The sequence below is a fragment of the Hyalella azteca genome, unplaced genomic scaffold (genome assembly GCF_000764305.2).
Source record: "Hyalella azteca isolate HAZT.00-mixed unplaced genomic scaffold, Hazt_2.0.2 contig4675, whole genome shotgun sequence".
Lineage (NCBI taxonomy): Eukaryota > Metazoa > Arthropoda > Malacostraca > Amphipoda > Hyalellidae > Hyalella > Hyalella azteca.
This window is the reverse complement of record NW_025934886.1, coordinates 52138-77564: the sequence shown is the minus strand read 5'-3', so window position 1 is coordinate 77564 and position 25427 is coordinate 52138. Positions and strand designations below refer to the sequence as shown.

General features: G+C 41.3%; 1 protein-coding gene across 2 annotated transcripts; it reads left to right on the top strand.

Moving 5' to 3' along the window:
* Positions 1 to 4457: 4457 nt before the first annotated feature.
* LOC108673790 (leukocyte elastase inhibitor-like) lies at positions 4458 to 24472 on the top strand. 2 transcript variants are annotated; one of them, XM_047880129.1, is made up of 9 exons: positions 4458 to 4622; positions 4897 to 5094; positions 5965 to 6084; positions 6234 to 6333; positions 11807 to 12021; positions 12656 to 12841; positions 15488 to 15629; positions 19365 to 19534; positions 23997 to 24056. In XM_047880129.1, exons 1-8 carry the CDS (start codon positions 4557 to 4559, stop codon positions 19508 to 19510), a joined length of 1173 nt encoding a protein of 390 aa, XP_047736085.1. In that variant the 5' UTR covers positions 4458 to 4556; the 3' UTR covers positions 19511 to 19534; positions 23997 to 24056. The 2 variants fall into 2 exon arrangements, with proteins under 2 accessions (XP_047736085.1, XP_018017152.1); XM_018161663.2 differs by lacking the exon at positions 19365 to 19534 and having other exon boundaries at positions 4468 to 4622; positions 23997 to 24472.
* The last annotated feature ends 955 nt before the right edge of the window (positions 24473 to 25427 follow it).

The window sequence follows — 25427 nt, the reverse complement described above, 5'->3', positions numbered from 1 at the left end:
TTTTTATGTTCATACAGAAAGTATCGTAGATACGGTTAAAAATCGTAAATCAAATTAATCCGAGAATAATTTCAACGTCCTGACGAATCCGACAGTTTGCAAAATGATAGCAGGAGACTCGTCCTTGATGATGAGAGCCTCCGTTATCGACAGTCTCGTAGTGTCGGGGCACCGCATGACGATGATGGTGCAGGCCTCCAACGTGGCACGGGTGATGGTCTCGTTGTGGGCCTCCCGCATATGATTCTTTGGTCATATTACGTTACTAACTACAGAGGGGACATCTGTCATCCTAATAGTACTGAAGGATTCATCAACCTCTCCTCCCACACTCTGAGCAGGGAGCAATTGGAACTCCTAAACCTCGGACTGAATTGTCATTTGATGTCCAAATTCAGCAAAACAAAGAAGAAAATCTAACCCGAAATGCTATATTATTCTCTTTTGAAACTAAAAAACGAAGGTAAAATTAACATCAAGCTTGACCTAAAAGACCAATTACGCGTCGAAGCCACCAAACAGCGTGGCTCATCGACCTCAAAAGTCCTAACCCCAGCTCTACGCCTAACAGCAAAGCAATTGCGCGATAACGAAAAAAAAATAATTTAATTCGAAAAGCTGATAAGAGCAACATCTTCGTCATTTTGGACAAAACTGACTATATTTCAAAAATAAGTGACATCATATCGGATGAGTCAAAATTCCGTCGCGTCGGACGAGACCCTACAGAACAACTTCAAAGAAAAGCCAACAAATTAATAAATACAGCGAACTTAGTTGTCGGCTCAAGAAAGCTAACCCCGATCGTCGGGAGTTTTTTGCCAGGTTACCTCTACGGAAATGTTAAAAATCACAAGTAGAATAATCCGCTCCGGCTCATAATCGCTCAAGTTACCTCTCCAATCTACCGGACAGTCCAGGAATTGGATGCTATAATAAAACCATACATACCGAAGAGATTTTCACTCAGATCTAGAGAAGACTTCTTGGAGATCCTTCGCAATCGGCGCCCATCTGGTCAGCTCGCTTCACTTGACGTCAATAGCCTATTCACCAACGTCCCAACCGAACAAACTTTAGAAATAATAGAAAAATATGTATACTCTAATGAAACTTTACCGGCCCCATCAATCCCTAAAAATATTCTACTTGATCTCCTCCGCCTATGTACTTCAGAATCGCTTTTTCGGACCCCAGATAACAAAATATACCAGCAAATTAACAGTGTAGCTATGGGCAGATATCTTGGTCCAACATTTGCCGAATTCTACATGTGCGAACTCGAAAACCGTGTATTGTTGGATGCACAAATTAAACCTGACCTTTACTGTCGATATGTCGACGACATCTTCGTCATCGTTCGAGACGAAGTTCACATGATGGAGCTGCACGCGGCCTTAGAATGCAATTCCGTTTTGACATTCACTTACGAATTCGGATAAAATCACACGTTGCCTTTTCTGGACATACTGGTGTAAGACGATAATAATTCGTTCGTCACTAAATTTTATCGGAAACCTACAGACGTCGGAAAGGTCCTGAACCAAGAAAGTTAATGTCCCCAGCGCTACAAAATCAGCACCATACGCGCCCTCATACATCGAATGCTCAAGACCTGTACATCTCCTCGTGACTTAAAAACTGAACTCTGAACCTGCAAACAAATTCTTGTCAACAACGGTTATGCAAACAAAACGATTGACAAAGAAATTCCAAATATCAGAGCACGTCAAAAACGAACAGATGAATAAACATGAAGAGGTTGCGTCAGTAACTGACCGATTACAACTTTTGATTTACTACAGAAACAAAAAGATCAAGAATTTAATCATGAAATATAATCCGTGCAAAAAGTCCGGACCGCTACATGAAACCAATGTCATTTCAAAATTTTCCTGCCTGAAAGAAGGTTGTAGACTTCTCCAAAATGTAAATTACCTTGGTTTGACAAGCACGACATTGAGCCGCAGACTCACATGCCATCTGCAAGCTGGAGGACCAAAGAATCGTATGCGGGAGGCCCACAACGAGACCATCACCCGTGCCACGATGGAGGCCTGCACCATCATCGTCATGCGGTGCCCCGACACTGCGAGACTGTCGATAGCGGAGGCTCTCATCATCAAGGACGAGTCTCCTGCTATCAATTTGCAAAGCGCCGGATTCGTCAGGACGTTAAAATTATTCTCGGATTAATTTGATTTTCGATTTTAAGCCGTATCTACGATACTTTCTGTATGAACTTATGTCATGTCCAAATTTCAATTTTAGGCGTTGAAATAACTCTTCACTTGCTTGATAATGAATATTGATATATTCGAAACGTCGCATTCCTGTAAAATGTCATTTGGTAATCTGCTTTTTGATCTTCAAGCACCTGCAAGAAATTTCGTTCGGCTCATCGAAAAAAAAACTATAAGAAAATTGTTAATAAAAAGTACGCTCTGGTCTTCAATCAAACCTGTATAAAGAAAGAACTTCTGCCTAACTACATTAATATTCGAACTCATTACCCGGCAGCGAGAGATGAAAATATAACTTTTACGTATAAAAAGAACTCATCCGAAGACAATTCAAAATTAACAGTCAAGAAATGAAAAATCTGAAACTTGAAAACTCCGAGAATATTCAACGTCTACCTCAGTACATCCAAAACCCTGAACTTCGTCCTAATATCACCGATGAATTAAACAAGCTCCGAGACTCGTACGACGAAAGTGTGAAACTCCGAACACTTCGAAAACTCAACGGCCTCTACAGATACATATTATAATGGACAGGAATATTTGCCGGAATAACTGTAGGTAAGGACGACCCACACAAGGTAATAAGTGCAGCGCTATTTGGACAAAGTCTCGCTCATTTATCTGCGTGTAGTGGAAGGTCCATGAGGTATAACATTATTGGATGTTGGAGTGTTAGATAAAAAAATTGAAAGTAAGTTCTTTGAAATGTATTGATATAAATAATAATATCAAGAGCGAAGATATTAAAATTTTAGGCCGATATTGCACGTTTATGGTTTAAATGTGTGTCGGGAACACGTCAATCATTCTCGATGAAACCTAGAATTCGTGCAGCCAGATCCTTTCTTTCTGGGCGTATTTTTGGGTGAACAGAGGACATACTTTGCGCCTACTTATTGTATGTATATAGGGCATACGTATTGTTTGAACAGAGGACATATTTTGCGCATACCTATTGTTTTTATGAAGGACATACTTTGCGCATGCTTATTATTGCTTGCATTCATGCGCGACAGCATAGACACGGGGAGTGTGAAGATCTATATTTATTGGTGGATGTTCGGTTGGTTTCTTAGCTTCACGATGTTCAGCAGAGATTTATTATTTTGTGCTTGATTCTAAGTTCTTCTACTCAGGTATCTTCACGAATTTTCGTTGATGTTTTTCCATTTAGGGCCTTCTTTGTCATTGGCAAACTGCCCGCTTGTTTGTTTGTGTACATTCCATCCGATCGATTCTCTGCCCTTGATAACGTAGGGCTGTGGACCCTCACCCTTGGCACTGTAGCGTCCCTTTGTCCATCAAATTTCTAGTGCAGTCACTTTCCGCTGTTGTTGTTCTCCTTTTCGCTGTTGCTATCTCTCTTTTCGCTGTTGCTATCTCTCTTTTCGCTGTTGCTATCTCTCTTTTCGCTGTTGCTATCTTTCTTTCCGCTGTTGCTATCACTCTTTTAGCTGTTGCTATCTCTCTCTTCGCTGGTGCTATCTCTTTTTTCGCTGTTGCTATCACTCTTTTAGCTGTTTCTATCTCTCTTTTCGCTGTTGCAACTTTTTCTTTTCGCTGTTGCTATCTCTCTTTTCGCTGTTGCTATCTCTCTTTTCGCTGTTGCTATCTGTCACTGTCTTAGCTATTACTATTTTTCTTTTCGCTGCTGCTATCGCTCTTTTCGCTGTTGCTATCTCTCTTTTCGCTGGTGCTATCTCTCTTTTCGTTGTTGCTATCTCTCTTTTCGCTGTTGCTATCTCTTTTTTCGCTGTTGCTATCACTCTTTTAGCTGTTGCTATCTCTCTTTTCGCTGTTGCTATTTTTCTTTTCGCTGGTGCTATCTCTTTTTTCGCTGTTGCTATCACTCTTTTAGCTGTTGCTATCTCACTTTTTGCTGTTGCTATCTCTTTTCGCTGTTGCTATATCTCTTCGCTGTTGCTAATTCTCTTATCGTTGTTGCTATCTCACTTTTTGCTGTTGCTATCTCTCTTTTCGCTGTTGCTATCTCTCTTTTCGCTGTTGCTATCTCTCTTTTCACTGTTGCTATCTCATTTTTCGCTGTTGCCATCTCACCTTCACTGTTGCTGTATTTTTTTGCCTTTGCTGTCTTCCTTTCAGCTTATGCTATCCCCTTTTGCTATCCCATCATGTGTCGTTGCTGCTGTTGACTCGTAATTAGCTTATATTAAATTAGAATACTTTACTACTTTTGACGCATGTTTTCACAACTGTTTTTTCAGGTTACTGCTATTGACGTTACTGTTGCTGCTGTTAACGCCTGTTGTGCTGTTGGTTGAAACGTCGCTGTTCACATCGCGCGCCGACATGTCTAAAGTAAAATCTCTCAACATCTCGATCAGCCTCAACGCTTTCACCCTCGACATGTACAAGGTTAGTTAGTAGCCTTCTGCATTTATATTTTGAAGCCTTATAATGCTATAAAAATGGTTTGGAATTAATGAGTTTAGTTAAGAATTTAAGAATTTTTCAACACGGCTTAATTTTAGTTATCATGGAACTTGTTATCTTACGTCTTGAGACTTGGCCCATGAGTCGTTGACTCATTATAAGAAATATTTATACGCAATTACTATGCATGCATGTTTTGTCGGCGAAGATTTCCTTCAGTAGATAGAGATTTAAACGCAATAATTATATTACGCAGGTTTTGTCGGAGAAAGCTCCAGACAAAAACCTGTTCTTCTCACCACTAAGCGTGATGACAGCCCTCAGCATGACCCTCATGGGCGCTAAACAAACGTCGCGCGATCAGCTCGCGGTTGCCCTCAAGCTTCACCCTCACTCCAACGATGCTGTTAAAACTGCCTTCGCTGCCGCTCTTGATGCCTTCAACAAAATTCCTGTACGTAGGGTTTTTTTAATATAATAATTTATTTATATAATATTTTATACTGTATTTTGACTTTATATTGAATATTGCAGTTTAATTTTATATTGATTATATGATGTATCTTCAAGAAAATTCCTGTATGTCGCATGTTTAGTACTGCCGTGCAGAACAAATATGGTGTACACTGTTCGGGAAAACATAATTTAACGGTTTGAAAGGCATTTTAGTGGCCAGCCGAACCGTGAAATGAAACGATGTGGCACTTTTCTTTCAAGTTAACAAATGAAATTTGAACGATGCTTGGAAATAAAATGATGGTATGATTTAATTTCACTGACGCGGGGCGCCACTAGAACGCCGGTCAGACAGTTTTTCACCGTTATTATAAAATATAATACGACCGAAAAATTATTATATGTTGTTATTTCGAACATTTAAGAGACGCATTTTACACCAAATCTACAAATCTAGGTCATGTCACTGTCTAATATGATGCTAGTGTGGCATGGCGATACTTATTGTAAATCATGTATAGTTCGACCCAAACAAAATTTAAATGTTAACCATGCAGTGTCTGCAACTCAGGGAGCAAGGACTCAGGGAGCACGTAAATCAGCCGCTATTGTCCGATTTGGACATTTGATGCAGTCTAAATACAACTTCTTTACATGAAATTGGGTTTCATAATTCCATTTTTACTTTAAATGAAGTAAAAGGTAGAATCATATTCACTTCTTTATTGCATCTGCTCGTATTTTTCCTTTCAACTTACAATGATCATGAAGTTTATTTTGCCTACAGGATGGTCTGACGCGAATATTTTGCCTTAATATACGATGAAAATGAAGCTTACGATGACAATGAAGTGTATATTTACCGCAGGAAGGCGTGCAGAAGCTGTACGAACTTCATGTCGCCAACAATATGTACGTCTCGCACAAGCTCGACCTACAGCAGGAGTTTTCCGATGCCCTAACGCAGCACTTCCAGGCCGCTGCTAAGGTAATGCCTCTTGATGTATAATTACCTTAGTAACCAGGTGCTGTATTACCTTAGTAATCAAGTGTTGTATTACCTTAGTAACACCTGTGCTGTATTTTGACTGATATGATCTCTGTCAGGTGGTTGACTGATATGATCTGATCTGCCAGGTGGTTGACTTCGGTGGCCAGACAGAAGCAGTGCGTCAAGAGATCAACCAGGCGGTCGAGGAAGCAACCAAGAACAAGATCAAGAACCTCATACCTGAAGGTATGATGATGAAAGTGATGATGGTGTTGGTGGTGATGGTGTTTTCGGTGATGGTGATGATGATGTTGGAAGAAGGGAATGATGAATGCCGTTCTTCCAACATCACCTTCACCATGTTGGAAGAAGGGAATGATGAATGCCGTCCTTGCGCGGCGGTTCGCCTCCTGTGGCGCAAGGAGGACTCGCCCGGGGCCAGCAGCTGTTGGCCCCTGGTGCGGCAATGATCCACCAGGGGGCGGGGGGCAATGTGGGATCAAGCCGCAAGGGGAGATGCCCAACACCCCCCCGCTCACAACAGAGGAAGATGGGACTTGCCGCCCCGGACCTCTCTTTAAAAACTTTCAAGGCGAGTGCCTGCATTAGTGCCTGCCGGACGGTGGCGAGCCGTTTTGGACACGCTGGCAGCGGCCCTTAGGGTGATTGGACTCCGGTCCATTCACCCGCACCCCGGGCCGAGGAACTGGAGGGGGCGGAGGGGAGTGGGAGAGAGGCGAAGAGAAGAGAGGAGGGAAAGGCGTCACGAGGGTCGGAGGAGGAAGAGAGATAGAGAGAGAGGATGAGGTTGTGGTTGGGAGGCAAAGGAGTGAGAGAGTGATTGTGACGTATAATGTGCAGAGACTGTCTATGAGAGAGCATAATAGGAGGCGTTTGAGGAGAGTGATAGAGAAGATTGTGAGGAAAGGGTATGCGATTACTTTGCTGAGTGAAATAAGAGCTGATGATGAGGGTGTGTTGTGGCTGGGAGAGGATAAGGAAAGAGTGGCGGTGGTACATGGGAAGAAGTCGGCCGTGGTTTTGAGGGGTGAGGCGTTAGAGGTGTGGGTGGGAGAGGGACTGTAGAGATGGTTTGCGGAGAGAGTGACTGTTGTGGTGTTGGGAGGGTTGCGTCTGGTATCTGTTTATCAGCCTGTTTGGGGAACGAACGATGACGGTATGGAGAGGTACAGAAGAGCGGTTGAGAATCAATTTGCGTGTGGGGGAAGTCAGAAATTGGTTATAGGGGAAGATTTCAACTCGAATGTGGGAAGATGGAATGAAAGGGAAGGGGCGTGCGGAAGGTATGGTATAGGAAATATGAATGAAGCAGGATGGGATCTGATTTATTGGTGTGGGGAGCATGAGTTGGAGTATGTGAATAGCTACATGAAGTATAAAAGGAGAGGGACGTGGTTTAATGTGAGGTATGGTAGATGGTGCGATTTGGATGGGTTTGTGATGAGGAAGAGTGATAGGAGGTGGATGGTAAGAAAGATGAGGACAGATGGAGAATACGAGCTGTCGGACCACAAGCCAGTAGTGATGACTGTGAGAGTGAAGGGGAGAAGATATTTTTGTGATGAACCAGCCTCTGACCACCAATCGCCGGTAACCTCACTTAGCGATTCGCATTGACCATAGTTGTCTCACCCACCAATTACCGGAAGCTGAATAGGTTAACAGCTACCAATTGGCTACGAAGCAATGCTTAAGGCGTGGCGGGATTTTATAACAAATGCAAGTTGAAGGTTTATTAACTAAGAAGTTTAACAAATAGCCTACTACGGAGCTAAGACGCGGAGGAGAGAGAGAGCGAGCTAACTGAGGGACAAAGCTCTTGATCCTAGAAGAGAAATAAGCATAGTAAGTACACTGTTAATTAATACGCCTAATGACTACCCTAGCAACGGCTTTACATGACGCCAGATTAATTATTTACAATATAAGCCATCTATAAGTAAACACACACAAAGGCACAGAACATTAACATGAAACACGATAACGCATAATACAGTAACGGTATTCAACAGTAACGCAAAATAAAGCTCACCTAGGCGACTGTCAGGTAATCCCCTGTAAGCGAGGCACCAACACGCAAGCCGGAATTGACACAGCTACTATTACCAGCCTCGGCCTACATCAGCACCGGTATACATAATCTCTACGGTCTGAATGCAAGTAGGGAATTTGCAGCCTACATACAACATTACATACATGAAGTATAAAAGGAGAGGGACGTGGTTTAATGTGAGGTATGGTAGATGGTGCGAGTTGGATGGGTTTGTGATGAGGAAGAGTGATAGGAGGTGGATGGTAAGAAAGATGAGGACAGATGGAGAATACGAGCTGTCGGACCACAAGCCAGTAGTGATGACTGTGAGAGTGAAGGGGAGAAGATGGAGAGCGCCAGGAGGGAATACGAGAAGAGTGCCAAGGATAAAGTGGGAGGTGTTGAAAGAATGGGAGAAGAGGGAGGAATACAAGGTGGAAACGAATGAGAGGATGACTGAGGCAAATGAGAGAATAAATGAATGTAATAAATGGAAGGTGCTTGCAGAGGTGATGACTGAGGCGGCGAAAGAAGTATGTGGAGAATGTGAGAAGGGGGTTCAGAATCCCTGGACAATTGGGTATGAAGATGAGCTAAATGCGTTGAATGAGAGAGTGAGTGCGCGGTGCGTTTGAGAAATGAAAGGGTGCAACTGGTGGGGAATAGGAGAAGGCTGAGGCAGAGGAGAGAGGGCAGACTGATGGAGAGGCTGGAGAGAGAGGTGGCTGGAGCGAGAGAGGAGGTGAAGCAGGCGAGGAGAGCTTTGCGAAGACGGTTGAGGCGGCTTGAACGAGAGTGGTGGGAGAATAAGATTAGGGAGTGTGAGGAAGCGTGTGCGACAGGGAGAGTGGGTGACATGTACAAGTGTTTGAGGAAAATTGGCACGAGGGGATGTAAGGCAGGAGCATGTACGAATATTTGTGTGAATGAATTTAAGGAGCATTTTGAACGAGTGACGTGCGAGAGGTATGAAGAGGAGCCGAGAGCGATAGAACGGGCGGTAAATGGTGCGACTGACCTGCGAGAGTGTGAAAGAGCGAAAGAGGCAAATGATCGACTGAATGAAGTGCCTGAAAGAGAAGAGATTGTTGCGGCTATGAAAGATATGAAAGAGTCGGCGCCTGGGGAAGATGGAGTGAGGATTGGATATATTAAGTGGGCGGATGAAGGAGTGAGAGACAGAGTGATTGAGCTGGTGAGAGAAATGTTTGTGAAGAGAGCGGATGCTTGGGATGAATCTTTGAAAGTATGTGTTATGATTCCGTTGTACAAGAAGGGTGATATAAATGACTGTAATAACTATAGGGGGGTATGTCTGTTGAGTATGGGGAGCAGAATACTTGCGAGGGTGATAGCGAAGAGAGTGGCATGGTGGGCTGAATATTTGGGGTTGTTGGATGAGGAACAGGCAGGTTTTCGAAAGGGTAGGTCGACAGCGGATGTGGTGCAAATGATGGTTCGTATGCAAGAGGACGGGGTTGATTTGAAGAGAAGAATGGAACTGAATGAGAATGGGGGCATGAATGAAGAGGAGTGGCCTGTGGCGAGACTGCTGGATTTGAGAAAAGCGTATCCGAGAGTGAACAAACCGGGTTTGTGGAGGCTGCTTGACAGGTATGGAATAAAAGGGAAATGTCTGGATACGATTGTGGATTTGCATGAGTCGACTGTGTACAAGGTGAGAAGGAAGGAGGGAGTGAGTGAAAGCTGGGTGCCTGCGAGAGGTCTGCGAGAGGGGTGCTCCACGTCACCCATCTTGTTTAATGTGTACCATCAGGCGGTAATGAGGCAAGCGGAGGTGGCGAGAAGAAGCGGGGGTGAAGAGGTTGGGGTGACGTGGAGATGGGTGCCAGGGGGTTCGTTTGCTGGAGAGAGTGCATGGGAGAAGGGGAGTAGTGAGTGTGTGAGAGTGTCCATGGCTTTGTTTGCGGATGACACTACGATTGTGGGTGTGAAGAGTGAGATTGAGAATGGCGTGAGAGCAGCAAAAAAAGTGATGAATCAGTGGGAGGAACGAAACAATGAGGAGAAAGAGGAGGTGCTTGAGTTTGGGACAGAAGAGGGGGGTGAAATCAGAGTACTTGGGAGCTGGGTGAGCTCAGAAGTGGATGTGAATAACAGGATCAAGAGAGCTGGAAGTTTGTGGTGGAGAGTGAAAGGGTGGCTGAAGAGCTCGAGAATGTCTATCTAAGAAGTGTCAGGCGAGGGTGGTGGAGGCAAGCGTGGAGAGTAGTCTGCTGTATGATTGTCAGGCGAGAGTGTGGTATGTACAGGATATGAATCGGTTGCAAAAGTGGATGGATAAGTGTTATAGATACGTGTGGAGTGATCGGAATGGCCAGCCTCTGAGGCAAATGCAAGCGAGAGGAGTGAACATGTGAAATGTGAGGAAGTGCTTGAGTGTAAAGAGTGTGAGATGGAAGATTGAGAATCGTGTGTTGGAGCGAGTGATGCATGTTATGAGAATGGGAAATGAGAGGCTGACGAAAGCGATGGTGCTAGGATGGTATGAGAGGTTAGAAGGTTTCGGGAAGATGAAAGCGCGTAAGAGGAAGACTGTCTTGTACTGGAAGCGGGAGTGGACTGGACTGATGTGGAGTGGCTGAGCAGAGATAGGGATGGATGGAAGGGCAGGTGGAAGAACGCATGGAGCATTTGTATGAGTGGGAATGTCAGAAAGGGCATGAGTACGCTTGGGATGCAAATGTGGCGAGACTGGACAGGAATGTTGGAAGAAGAATGACTGGGTGTGCAGATATGAAGGGTGTGAGAAGGTCTGCCGAAATAAGGCGGGCCTGACCAACCACCAGAAGCGCATGCATAGAGTGGCTGAGGAGCGAGTGAGCTTTGTTTGCAGCATATGTGGTATGAGTGTTGAAACGGAGGGTGCGAGAGTGAATCATGAGAGGACGTGTACGGGTGGAGCGAGTGGAGTGGGAGATAGGAGACAGTGCGGGAGGTGCAATACGTGGATTACGAAGGGGAATTACGCGAGGCATGTGAGGGGATGTGTTGGGGGACGAGACGTTGGCGCATGTGAGAGGGAAGGTGGTTGTGGGGGGAGGGGGGGAGGAGCCGGTGAGAGCCAGGAGGGGAAGGGTCGCTCAGTGCCCGGGGTGCAACAGGGTACTGTCGGCCGCCAACATGGCGAGGCACCAGAGGGCGTGCCTGGTGTGGGACCCTAGGGAAGAGGGCAAGTCCCTGACGGGGATCGACGGCCCGGAAATGGAAAATGGAAATGATGAATGCCGTCAAAAAGTCCGAGGAAGTTGCTATCAAGTTTCGAAAATAAGATAAAGATACTCACTGGTATGAGCGCTGTAAATGCAAGTCATGTTGACATTCCACGACTGATCACTCTATGAATGTGTGCATGCTGCTCTGAAAACCGCACCCAAAAGACCTTGAATGTTTCTTTCCGAAGACCTCGAACATCGTTAAAACAAAACCTGAATGTCTTTCCAAAAGACCTTGAATTTTTTTCAAAAATACCTTGACTTTTTTCAAAAGACCTTGAATTATTTTAAAAAAGACCTTGAACATCGTCTTCCAAAGGCCTTGAATGTTATTTTCCAATAAAAATTGAGCGTCATTTTCCAAAAGACCTTGAAATTTATTTTCCGAATGCCCTGGAACGTCTTTGTCCAAAAAAACTTCTTATCGCAGGCATACTGGACGCTTTAACGCGTTTGGTGCTAGTGAACGCCGTCTACTTCAAGGGGCTCTGGACGAAGCAGTTTGACAAAGCCCGGACGCAGGACTTGCCTTTCTACACTGATGGGAGAAACAGTGTCAATGTCCCCATGATGAAGGCCAAAGAAGAGTACAGATACATGATTAGGAAGGATCTCAAAGCTACCGTGCTCGGCATGGACTATCAGGTCAGTATCCCTAATATCCTTTGTATGTGTTTCGAACGTAACAGCCCCAGGTCACGCTGAAGCATCGCCTTAATATCCTTTGTATGTGTTTCGAGCGTATAGCAGCCCCAGGTCACGCTGGAGTGCTGTCTTAGCATTCTTCCACCCTCAGCTTCGGCAAACAGAAGTCTGGAATTATACTTCAGTGATTAAATTTCCGTACATTTGATAGCAAATAGGTTTTTTATAATGAAAATGCACATGATAAGCTAAGTCCTGAAAAACTGATTATCTCTTCACGGCTAAACACTTTTTTGCGGTGAATGACATGTTGAACTTCATCGTAGTGTCTGGTTCCTCATGACTACCAAAAAAGACCTTAAACCAAAAAGACCTACCAAAAAAGACCTTGTACACACTTTGAAATTAAAACGTTAGGATCATGCATTGAGTTTTAAATTCTATATAACTTCTTTATTTCTACGTCACATGATATCTTGTGGGTTTTAAATGTGAAATTCATTTTAAATTTTTAGAAATAAATAAAAAGTGAAGACAAAGAATTGTTATGTTCTAGTCTTTCGCAAATCGTTTCCATGGTTGCCACAAAGTTGCAACTTGAGTCTTTTGTGCTATATACATTCTCACACGACAGGGCGGCAACCTAAGCCTGGTTATCGTGCTACCAGACAAGCGTACGGGTCTGGCAAAGGTAGAGCGCAAGCTGCAGGGGGTCGACCTACGCGAACTCTTCGACTCGGGGCGAAAAGTTGAGGTGGAAGTGACCATCCCGCGCTTCAAGATGGAGTACTCCGAGGATCTCGTGGCACCTCTCCAGGCGGTAAGTAGTCATTATTAGTGAGTGATATTGAACCTCAGGTAGTTTACTATTTACTGAAAATATTTCAAGCAAAGGAAGAAATTAAAAGTCAATGTGGATGTCATCATCCCTCGTTTCAAGCACTATGAAGACCTTGTTAAACCACTCAAGTCGGTGAATGTTATTTATCAGTGAGTAATAAGTTAATTATTAGTGATTGATATGAGTTAAGAGTTAATGATGGCCAGATAGCGATGTTATGACCCTCCAGGCAAATGACGTCAAAGCAACGTTGATTACGCAATGATTTCGTTGGCGAAACGTTTAATGAACGTTATTTTAACGTCAGACACAACGTCCAATGAACGTTATTTTAACGTCAGACACAACGCTTAGTGAACGTTATTTTAACGTCAGACACCATGTTTAATGAAGGTTATTTCAACGTCGGTTTAATGAACGTTATTTTGGCGTCAGACACAACGTTTAATGAACGTTATTTTAACGTCAGACACAACGTTTAATGAACGTTATTTTAACGTCAGACACAACGTTTAATGTACGTTATTTTAACGTCAGACACAACGTATTATGAACATTACTTTAAAGTCAGCCACAACGTTAAATGAACAATATTTTAATTTCAGATGTCTGTAAGGAAGTTAGTTAGTTAGTTCAGTGGCCGTAGTTGCTAGCGCTTCAGGTCGAGCTATCTCGCGCCGAAAGTCACATCGGACATTATTGGATAGGGGTAGATTACATCACTTGTGTTTGGTGTTGTGCGGATCATATGTAGTCAAATGCATTGATTGCCCTCAAGTACTCCACGAGTCGGTCAACATTATAGTTCCCTCGCTCTGGTTGGGTCAAAATACTTTTTAAGTTTACGTCGGGGTTGTCTTGGCATAGGTAGGGGAAAAATTGCCGCCGGGCATCACCATAAGACGGACATTCACAGAGGAAGTGGGTTACGGTCTGGGGTACTAAGCAGTCCATGCAGTAAGGAGCAGGTGCGCGTTCCATAAGATGGCCATGAGTGATTCTTGAGTGTCCAATGCGATGACGAGTGAGGCATACCTCCACCCGGCGTACGCGGTGGGACGATGATGGCCAAGGCCTTATATCCTCTTTAATTTTGCGGAGTTTGTTATTTTCAAGGTGTGTCCACTCTTCTTGCCACTCGTCCAGCAGTTTCTTGCGAAATAATGGGTAATGGTCTCGATGGGGAACACTTTCATTCCAGTGCGGTGTCTCTCTAGCCGCCGCATTGCGTGAGAGCTCGTCCGCGGCTTCGTTGCCTGCCACCCGAACATGACCGGGGACCCAACAGAAGGTAATTGTCTTCTGGTGTGCAGAGAGTCGGATCAGCCATCTGTGTATGGTGGTTACCAACGGATGCGGCGAGTTGTAATGTAGGATCGCTTGGATTGCACTCATGGAGTCGCTGAAAATACATATCTTTGTGTCTGTGCTCTCCTTGGCAATAGCGATGGCACACAGGATGCCGTACAGCTCTGCCGTAAATATTGACGAATAGCCATGCAGCTTCAGCGAGCTCCTCGCAGCATCGCTTACCGCGGCGCATCCCACTCTGCCATCGTCCTTAGAGCCATCGGTGTATATGTGCATGCACTGTCTATGGCATGTATTTACGTGGTCGAGAAACAAAGATTTTATGCCATCAGTTGAGTGGTCACTTTTCCTGCCTTGCATGAAGCCAGGGCAGACCACAGAGAGGGGGAGCAGCCAGCGAGGAGTGTTGCAGAATCTAATGGGTGTAGTCTGCACTGTAAGGTGGAGGCGGGCACAGGTCTCGCGAGCTCGAGAACCGAAAGACTCTCTCACCCGGCGGGCAGTCGTGGGCCATTGCTGAGTAATGCTCAGGCAGGAGGGGGAGTTTGGTAGCTGTTGGGCTCTTGCAAGATACTGCAGCATAAGGAGGTCTCTTCTTGCGTTGAGTGAGGGTTCTCCGCTCTCTGCGTAGAGACTGAGTACAGGAGATGATCGGAACGCCCCAGTGCAGAGTCTGATGGCGCTATTGTGGACGGGGTCCAGCAGGCGGAGAGCTGAAGGTTTTGCAGAGGAGAAGACGATTGAGCCGTAGTCCATCTTAGACCGGATCAGCGAGCGGTATACTCGAAACAGGGTGCGCCGGTCGGCTCCCCAGGTAAGATGGGTCTGCAAGGAAGTACTTCGCAAAACAGTGAAGTTATTTCGTGAAATGGTAGTTAGTTAAAAATCAATGCAGGCCGGTTGTGTGACTATGATATGTTACACTCTCTTCTGTCCTCGTATTATTAGTCGCCCTAGTTCTAATAACGTAGTACTAGTCTAAATCAAGTCGTCCTACAGTCCTAATAAAGTCGTCCTAGTCTTAATCGAGTCTTCCTACTCCTAATAAAGTCGTCCTAGTCTTAATCAAGTCTTCCTAGTCATAATCAAGCCGTTCTATATAATCAAGTCGTCCTTGTCCTAATCAAGTCGTCATAGTCTTAATCAAGTCATCCTAGTCCTCAGTCTTATTATGTCCTACGGTAGTTGGGTGTGAGCGACATGTTCTTGACATTATGTCCTACGGTAGTTGGGTGTGAGCGACATGTTCTTGACATTATGTCCTACGGTAGTTGGGTGTGCGCGACATGTTCTTGACATTATGTCCTACGGTAGTTGGGTGTGCGCGACATGTTCGGGTCTTCAGCGGATCTGAGCGGCATAGGAGGGCTGCCCGGCGACCTCTACGTCTCCAATGTGCTGCACAAAGCCTTCATCGACGTCAACGAGGAGGGCAGTGAAGCCGCCGCTGCCACGGGTGAGTGCACCGCATTTTTTAGTGTACAGTTAAGTTTATAATAACCTAGGCCTTACTATCGAAACTCGCATAAGTAGACGCTACAGTCTAATATTGGTATAGTTGGACAGAAGCTGTTCCGTTGAAGTCCGTTGAATTCCGTACATGTTCCATTGAAGTCCAACTCTTCAACAAAATTTGTATGTAAAGTTACTCCCCAAGTACACGTAGATGTAGATTTCTCGTCTGTGATTGTTGGGTTCAGCTTGAAAAGCAGTCAGTTGAACAGCAGCTGACGGACTTACAAACTCTTGAATATATTTGATAGTACGGCCCTAGTTTCCAGTTCGTTTTTAATATTTTGAACAACATCAAGATTCTATGTTTGATATGCATTTTATTTGTTAATGGTCCTCAGGGTCAGACTGGGAAATTAAATGTGTGCGATTTTAAATTTTTGTGTATAATTTGTGTGTGAGCTTGACACCCTGAACTTGCACTGCGATTTAAGCGTATGAAATATTAAATTCACTGTTTCCATTTTTGGACGGATTGGTGCCAATTGGATCTTTGTGATCAAATGCAGAAGCTTTCCACTTTGCTATGGAAAACACTAATTTCTTCCATGATTTAAAGATTATTCCTTCGATGTTTTCTTTGTACTCTGCAAAATTGGCTAATGCAAACTTTCCCAAATTTTTGTACAGACTGAGACGGCCTTCATTCTTGTAAATTGTAATACGTCGAATATTCAGAATAAAGTTACAGAAATTCGTTTTATATCCCTAGTAGTTACTCCACAGCAGCGGAATATCCCTGGTAGTTACTCTACAGCAGTGAAATATCCCTATTAGTTTTTCTAGAGCAGCGAAATATCCCTAGTAGTTACTCTACAGCAGCGAAATATCCCTAATAGTTTCTCCAGAGCAGCGAAATATCCATAGTAGTTACTCTACAGCAGCCAAATATCCCTAGTAGTTTCTCTAGAGCAGCGAAATATCCCTAGTATAGTTACTCTAGACCAAGAGCAGCGAAATATCCCTAGAAGTTACTCTACAGCAGCCAAATTTCCTACTTTAATTTTTGTTAATGATGTAGATTTTCATGATGTATATCAAGGCATAATGAACGAAGTAGCCAAATTTCTTTCTTGAGGAAAGAGATGATGAAAACATATCGATAATATAATCGATCCTGATCCAACGATGATGATCATTGATCTTCAATATCGATCTGTTTGTTGACATCTAGATTTTTTCGCAGTGTCATAACTAACTATACAAAATCAATTTAGAAGTTGAAGATCAGCTAATTAGAATGCGAGTGAAAGCTGGTATAAGTAAATCCGAAAAAATCTTAAAAGACCTGCTTCGTGTGTGGGGGAATTGTTTGCAACTTCATTCCGAGGGCTTTCACTTCTTTAGGTTTTCGGTGTGAGTTTCTGAGGTTTTAAATTAAAACACTACACGTGTTATCAAAAACACTACACCTGTTATGCTATTACGTACAAAAATATTATTTGCAATTTAGATTAATGCTAATTTAGATATTTTTTATGCGTCATCAACGAATATTTGTAGTTATCGAAACTACGATAAATGTGTTACTTACGAATCCGATGCGCGTTCGTTTCGAAATTTTTAGAACTGTTGGCTTGTATTCAAAACAAATTAAACTCTTTAAAAAATATTTTTAGAAACCCACCAGACAGCAAATAAAATTTTTCGAGCCTTCCATCTAATATTTATTTTTGATAACGAAACAATTTAAGTTTTGGACCCTGAACCAACCCCTCATAAATTCAAGTTATTCACATGCAGCCAAATGTATGTGGTGCATATGCATATTTAACTTAAATTAATCAACAATACACTCTATGTTGCTATTCATAACAGTAGAACATCAGATTCTTATCGTAAAAAATATTCACAATGATAGAGAATTATAAATTTAAATGCTCCGCTATTATGGTTAATGGACTGTGCGGCCGGATCTCGAGCTTGAAGCTCGGAATAGTGACGACCATGTTGACTTTTAACTGTCCTCATTTGAATGAGAAAGGTTTACTGAGTATAGAGATTTACCTCATAACTTCACTCACCGATAACAGCCGCTGTATTGGGACTAAAGTTCGCGCGTCCAATGGCCATAACCACGTTTGCTGCCGATCACCCATTCTTCTTCCTGCTGGGGGAGAAGCAAAAGTCGGGGGCGGTTCTCATCTGTGGGCGCCTTTTGTCAGCCTAGTTGTACTCTGTATCGAGGTACCTTCTCCCCGAGGCTGTTGGATTATTTCTGTTGGAAATTGTGGCCATCAGGATATTATTAGCTCAGTATGATTTCAAATGGGTTCACGTTGAGGTTGCTTCATGTTGATATTGCTTCATGTGGAGATTGCCATGCGTGGATATTGCGCCTGTGGATATTGCGCCATGCTCCGAACTGGCAATCAAAGATCACATAATACGGTCGAAAGTGGCAGTCGCACAACACGCATGCCGATGTGACATCTGTGAAACGCCTACAACTTGGGGCATTGATGCAGAAATTTTTTTGTTGCATGCGGTAGGGTTTGATATTACTTATTAGTACATTATTTCCAGATCGCTCACTTGCTTCGTTACTGCAAGTTATGGAATCGATAATGTGTAAAGTAGATGCATGGGGACTGCCTCTCTGACTCCATTGTTTTATACTTCTTTGCATTTACATTAAGATGCGAATCGTATTGAAGTTTGTGGTTTTGTCTTGTTATTGCCAAATACGTCTCGTTTGTTGTTTATTAACCATTTTTCTAGATTTTTTATTGCAAAACTCATTTTTGCCTGGCGGAGCGTTGATATGGAAGGAATCGGGAATTGAATATAAACTTATGTTGTACTACTGTATATTGAAGTTGAATCGAAGTACTCAAGTTGATTTAGATCCAAAGCAAATCCACTCTAGAAAAACAAATTGTTTTACAGGCTCAAAATCATGAGAACGGATTTTTTAATTTTCTCATTTTTCATGATTAGGTTTTCGTGTGATTGCATCAAGTTGACGGCGTGACACACTTCCTTGCACTGCTGCATGGTAATGGATCCAATGATGTGTCAGTAATGACTGGTTTCTGCTTCTCCTTGTGGTGTTGTCCTGACGTGCGTGTTTGAATTATGGAGGTTACTGGTGATGACCTGTAATATCAAGAGAACATTTCTTCATGAATACCGCTGCAATTATTGTCAATAGTCAACGCAGCATTATGTTTACCTCTGTATTTTATTTCCGTCTAAAGCTTGTTATAATCTGCCACTCGCGACTTAGAATTTCGCGGTGTTTCAAATTTCCCGGCAGTTGGATTTTTAGTTCATAAATACTATTCAGCAAATGCGTTCACGCGCGAAAGTTGGGCTTTGCTCCCTCTCTCAAAAAATTAAAAAATAAACTATTTTTTTAGCCTATACCGCCAATGTCAATCCTACTGCAGTTTGGTTGTTTCGATTGATTCTGTACGGTTCTGTTCTCTCTTTTAGTCACGGAAGAGAAATTTATTTGGCTAAAGCTTGGAGTTTTAAAATACTAGGTGATAAGTTGTGTCATTCCCAAATTGTTCTTGTAAAGGTGAGTTTGAAGTGAATCCCCTCATTTAATTTTCGAGCTTTTGAACTTGGCGAAAAAAATTGAGAAAATTTTGCTCAACGAAAACGAGACATGATATTTTTATTAGATTTGATTTGCTCCTTTTTAACGTGTTGTGGTTTTTATCGCGAGCAGCCGTTGCATACAAATGCTTCTCCTTTGCCAAGCCCGCCCCCGACCCCGTGTTCACGGCAGACCATCCGTTTTTCTTCATGTTGGGGGAGAAGCAAAAATCTGGAGTAATCCTCTTTTGCGGCCGCCTTACACAACCGCAGGAGTAGGCCTAAGTCCCCCTCCTGACTCAGGTACTCACTTTTTATGTATTTATCTTTAGAGTGCATGAAAAGTAACTTCTAACTTGCACGCCACAACGTCCTTTATTCTTTTAGTTGACAAATGTAATCAAAGACGGACATTTATTTCATCTTTGCGTTCAGATGCATCGCTAACTTAAGTAAAACAACTTCCTTACACGAACTTTAAAATTTCAATACCTAGAGAAAGTGAATTTCATTAACTGTTCTTGCCTTGATACATCCATTCGTAACAAGTCTCCACCTTTTCACCACTGGTACCTGAAAAATTTGTGATTAAGCGCTTAATCACAAATTTTTCAGGTACCAATGGTGAAAAGGTGAAGGTGAAATACGAAAGCTAGCTTTCGTATTTTAATTATAAACTTGGAAAAGATCTAATTTGGCTTGCGCTGAAGACCTGCGGATTTTGCTGATGGTAATAAAGTGGCAATGGCCATTTCGAAATGGATGTTTGGGTTCCTCGATTGTCCGTATCAGCCTTGCTTAGTTCTGAATGAAAATGCCTGCTTTCGGGAAACGCTCTTTATTTGGCTTTCAAATAGTTATACTGCTGGGGTCACCCAGGTTCGTCAAATTATAACACACCTTGACACTGTGGGTTCAAATGCGGGACTGACTAGGACGGACTATAATCTACAACTACAAATCTAACTTCTGCATTTCTAAACTGAAAACTAAAATTACATAAATACAAAATTATAAAATACTAAATTCTAATTCCCTAAGCATACATATCACAATTAAAAAATTTAATCGGAGACTTAATTATAGCTCTTAGCTAGAAAAAAATTTCAGGCAATACACATGAAAATTTAAACTCGAATTTAATACGAAAACATTTAGTGATTGGGTCCATTTTAACTAATTGTAGGTAGTGCCAACTCATTCCAAGTAAAACTCCATTTCAATAATATATTTATTTTGCAAAATCGCACAAATTTCATTAATGCAATATTTCATGAAATCTAGTTCATGAGATTTTTTGCATTAGCTATATTTTATGTTATTTCTGTGTTCTACTGTTATCTTCTCCATTAAAATCTGTATTGCTTCAAGATTTATGCCAACCTTTCCGTTTCTATTTGGTATTTTTTCCAATCGTCAGGCTTCTTGCACGCTCTCATTTCCAACTAATGAATGTGATGCATTTTAAATTCTTGCGGTGCTTTAAGATTTAAAATTGAAGCTTAAATCTGCCAGGCTTTAGCCTCGTTTCTTTTTGAGCAACAAAACTACGCATTCGGAAGGATACGGCAGGACATAAATAAAATATGCATAATTTTCAACGAATCCGACATTTTCCTGGTAATGAAAGACACAAGAAATGAACATGTTGATTATTCAAATTGGCAAGTGTAGATTGTATTGCGTCTTAGTGATGATGAACACTTAGAAGGTAGCAAAAATTGAGAGTTGGACGCAGTCAGTTTTACCCGAATAAAATTTAGAGGTGTGCTCGACCTTGCAATAGAGCCGCCTACGACTCGGGGAGCACTTATCAGCTTCTTTATGACCACCCCGGCTCAGGGTTCAGGGTTCGACCACCTGGGCAGTTTGCTAACTCGGTATGACTCGAATCGGCCAACCCTTGTCATCCTCTCAGGAGACTATAAAGTCACATAGGAGATTCTGACTAGAAACTGATTTAGATCGGGTGACCGAGCAGACCCAGAAAAACTGCGCCGAGTGTAGTGACTATTCGGCCGAAGCCTAGGCGATCCCCGAATATTTTTATGGAAGGTGAGTACTTTAATGCTAATGAGATTAGGGAATTGTTCGAAACCATGTGGTAATTAAATATTGTTGTGTTTTAAAAAAGAGGAGGAGAAGTGGGAGATTATTCCGTTTTGGTATCCGGTGGCCATGTTGGACGATTTGTCCATGATTGAGTAATTTGAGTCACTATATTCAATAAACTTTTCAAAGTACCATTACAATGTTCTATGGATGTCCTCCTAAGATCAGTTTGCCCCTATTCATGTTCTTCTTTCATATAATTTGCTACTTTTATTAATTAGTTCTAGTTCTTTTTTCATTTGTTTCACCTCATATGCAAGTTTGTAAGATCACATGCAGGTTTGTTAATGAACGAGAGTAAATCTCAATCTAGATTAGATCAAAAGTTTATTGGCTTCACATTGTTTTGTTATCTCATTCGCTTCTGCTAACATGATTTAAGCGTTGAACGTTTTGGGCGTTCTCAGAAGTTCGACGAAAAACCAAAGTTAAGAGACCAGACACTCCGTAGAATTAGTTAGTTATGACTATTATTGCCATTATTACAATTATTGCGGCGAGGCTTTGGGATTTAAGAGTACAAGGCAGCTATATATGGGTTTATTGAGGTTGAGGGTTATTCGGGTTATAGTGGTTTACTCGTTTATTAAGATTAGGCTTCGCTGAATGAATAAGTTAAGCGCACTAATACACTTAACATCCTTCCGTTTATAATCAGTATAAAATTAATGGTTAAGACGTTAGTGAACGTAACATGCCTTTTGGTTCCACCACCCTCCAAAATGTTATTCCATATAGGGAATTTTACGTGCTCACTAGTGGTGAGTACCTCAATCCGCAGGTAAGGCTTAGGCCGAGGCCTGCGATTGTGTAAGGCGGCTGCAGAAGAGAATTACCCCAAATTTATTTTTCTCCCCCAACATGAAGAAAATGGACGGTTTGCCGTGAACTCAGGGTACCTCACTGCCGACCTCAACTTGATAACGACGGCTGTTAAGCCGTCGTTATCAAGTTACGATATGTTGGGGGAGAAAAATAAATTTGGGGTAATTCTCTTCTGCAGCCGCCTTACACAATCGCAGGCCTCGGCCTATAAGCCTTACCTGCGGATTGAGGTACTCACCACTAGTGAGCACGTAAAATTCCCTGTATGGAAAAACATTTTCTATTACATAATTTACCGTGAATTCAATCGAAAGACATTATGGCTTCGATAAGTTAGCAAAAACTTTAATTTGAAAACCCATTCAGAAATTGAAGTTGAAACTCCCAGTTATTTGTTCAAGCGTTTGGGTATTTAGTGTAAATGCTGAATGACCAAAAGATTGCAAAAGCCCAATATCGATTGATTTATATTTGGCTTTATATATGGTCCGAAAACTGTTTGGTATTCAAAACTTAATTGTTCAACACTTGAAAATGCAACGCACAAGTTAGGTTTATGTGGTATTTTATATTTTTTCCAGTCAACAGTAAATTATTCGTCCTCAATTACAACATTAATTCGTGATTGGAAAGATTTATTTTTCTACGATATTTTATTTCTTTATTTTTTTCTACGATGCAGGAGATGCAATTTAGAATTACGTCCAACGCTAACATCCAATACTAAAATATGTAAATCATCCAATGCTAAAATATACAATGCAATTTGCCAAATCCAATTCAATGCTGTTTTGCGGGTTCAAAAATTACCAAAAAAACTCCATCTGTCACATCTTTAGAAAACAAAATAGCAAGAATTTGCTTGTGTCTAATGTAACTTGGAAGCCTAAACCAAATTCTTTAACCTGTATATTTTTGTTTTGACACTTATGGACCTCGGCAGTGGATCTTATCGATTTGTTCTTTTACATTTTCCTGCAGGTTTATATTCCTGTTGCTTCAGCTTTCTAGTTATTTTCTCATATTCTTTCTTGATTCATATAAAAATTATCATCCTTTTCTGGAGAGAATAATACTTTATTAGTTACGATTTGTTATTTTTAAACTGCATGCTAAGTCTTCTTTGTCTTTCCAATTTATTATATAATATATTATTTTGTACCATTCACTCATGGCATTGCCCACTTGTAATTTAACGTCTTAAACGCTGTTTTCCCGTAGTCTGAAGTAGTTTTTTTGTGGTACTGCTGTCAATAAATGTAAGAAATATTGAACCTCTTGCTTTTCTCATACCTAACCTGGGTTTTGCTTCGATGAATCTTTTTGGTCCCTAAGTTTGGGACTAAACTTGTGCTTGAATTTGGTTTTGGACTTGTGCTTGAGTTTGGTTCTGAACTTGTGCTTAAGTTTGGTTCTAAGCTTGCGCTTGAGTTTAGTTCCCAACTTGTGCTTGAGTTTGGTTCTAGGTATTTTTGATGGTTATGGGACAAACGGGGGATTGTTTCTAATATTACGTCTAGAATGTTGCATTACCTAATTATCCACCAATTTCACTCAGGAACGCCTCATTTCGAAGCGATATTTATAACTTATTTAACCATTAATCTTATTCGTGAAATATTTGTTCATCTAACTTATTCACTATCTCGCATTTATTAGCGTTATTCGAGCGTTCAGCAATTTACAGTAGTCATAACCAATTTTTCTCTTGACCGTTGCTCATGAATTCTTGAAATATACTCTATTTATATTTTTATTAATATATGTTATTCTTAACATCCATGATTGTTTATTAATGACTTGAAATATTCCTTTCCCGTGACCACAGCCCAGGTGATCATGGCCCGTATGGCGATGGTGCGCACCATTCCGCCGTTCGTAGCGGACCATCCCTTCGTATTCCTCCTGCAGGATCTGCAATCCGGAATTACGCTCTTCGCCGGACGGTATTCCCGCCCGGACGCTCTGCCACCCAAACAAGAACTTTAACTTTGAAGTGTTTCTTATTTTGATATATAAATCGAATAAATTACTGTGGTATAGGATATCCTTCTTTATAAACAGGACTCTGAGTATTAATAATATATATGAAAAATTTATTTTATAATGCCGCAAATTATGTCCTTCCCTTCCTGATGGCATCTAATACCAACTAAAATAATAATAATAATCAATTCATATATCAACGTCTTCATTATGTGGTGTGTGTAGCTTCTTAATTTTCTGAACGAAGAACTCTGAAATGTTGGTATTTTTATACGAAATAAATGCATTGTCCATACACAATAAAGTGTGAAGAGATAAATTAATTTAAAAATTTTCCTGTGTATGAGGAACGTTTGAAAAGAACCTGTTATTGCAAACTTATTATTTAATTTTCAAATTTCGTCTCATCCGTCAGCAACATAGAAGATTTGTCTGAATATATGAATTTTCAGATTTTCTAAAAACAAATTTCTGTTTTTTAGGGCTATTAATGCATTATATTGCCCTATGCAATGCATTCAATGGGCTATGAATGCTTTATCCGATATAGAAATTAAAATGTTCTCTTTTCACTAGCGTAAAGAAAAGGAGACAATTTTCTCAATGTATCGAAAAATATTTTGATATGTTAATCGAAAATATTTCCGAAATTAAAATTATTGAAACATAGTATATTTGAAAAGGGTTTCAACGGTTTTAAATTAAATTTAGAACAAAAATTAGAAATGAATTAAATCTCTATTCAGTGTAAATCGATAAAGAAAATAATGAAATACTGGGTGTGAAAATAGAAATACTGCTTTCGAGCTATTCATTTGCTCGTGTAATAAATTTGTACCAATTTTACGAAACGCAAACTTGTATTTTTTGGTCTACCGAACAGCAGAATATATGCATTGATTTTTGGAAGAGAAAATTTTATAAACTTCCGTTAATAGCCGTAAATTTGTAACTAATATAATAAAATAAGTAAAATTCAATTGATAATAAATTCCATCCTTCCTTACATTGAGCATAGCAATTAATATTTGAATGACAACCTCTTACACTCCGCACACAACGACTGTTAACCTTCATTTAGTTTGAACTATAATCAAGGATTAAAATAATCAAGTATTAAGCAAAAACTTTCTCATCATGTAATAACATAAACATCTCTTTCGCACAGCTTCATTATTTGCTGTGCTGTTCAGGCTACATTTAACATAAATTAAATCAAACTTATTAAAATTATTGAACTTACGTATATGTCATTGCTTACATTTGGTGACCT

Excerpts from the sequence above, each read along its gene's own strand:
- LOC108673790 (XM_018161663.2), top strand. The coding sequence starts at position 4,557 with ATGTCTAAAGTAAAATCTCTCAACATCTCGATCAGCCTCAACGCTTTC. Across the intron at positions 5,095-5,964 it reads ATGCCTTCAACAAAATTCCT|GAAGGCGTGCAGAAGCTGTA; the intron begins GTACGTAGGGTT and ends TATTTACCGCAG. Across the intron at positions 12,842-15,487 it reads TCGTGGCACCTCTCCAGGCG|TTGGGTGTGCGCGACATGTT; the intron begins GTAAGTAGTCAT and ends GTCCTACGGTAG.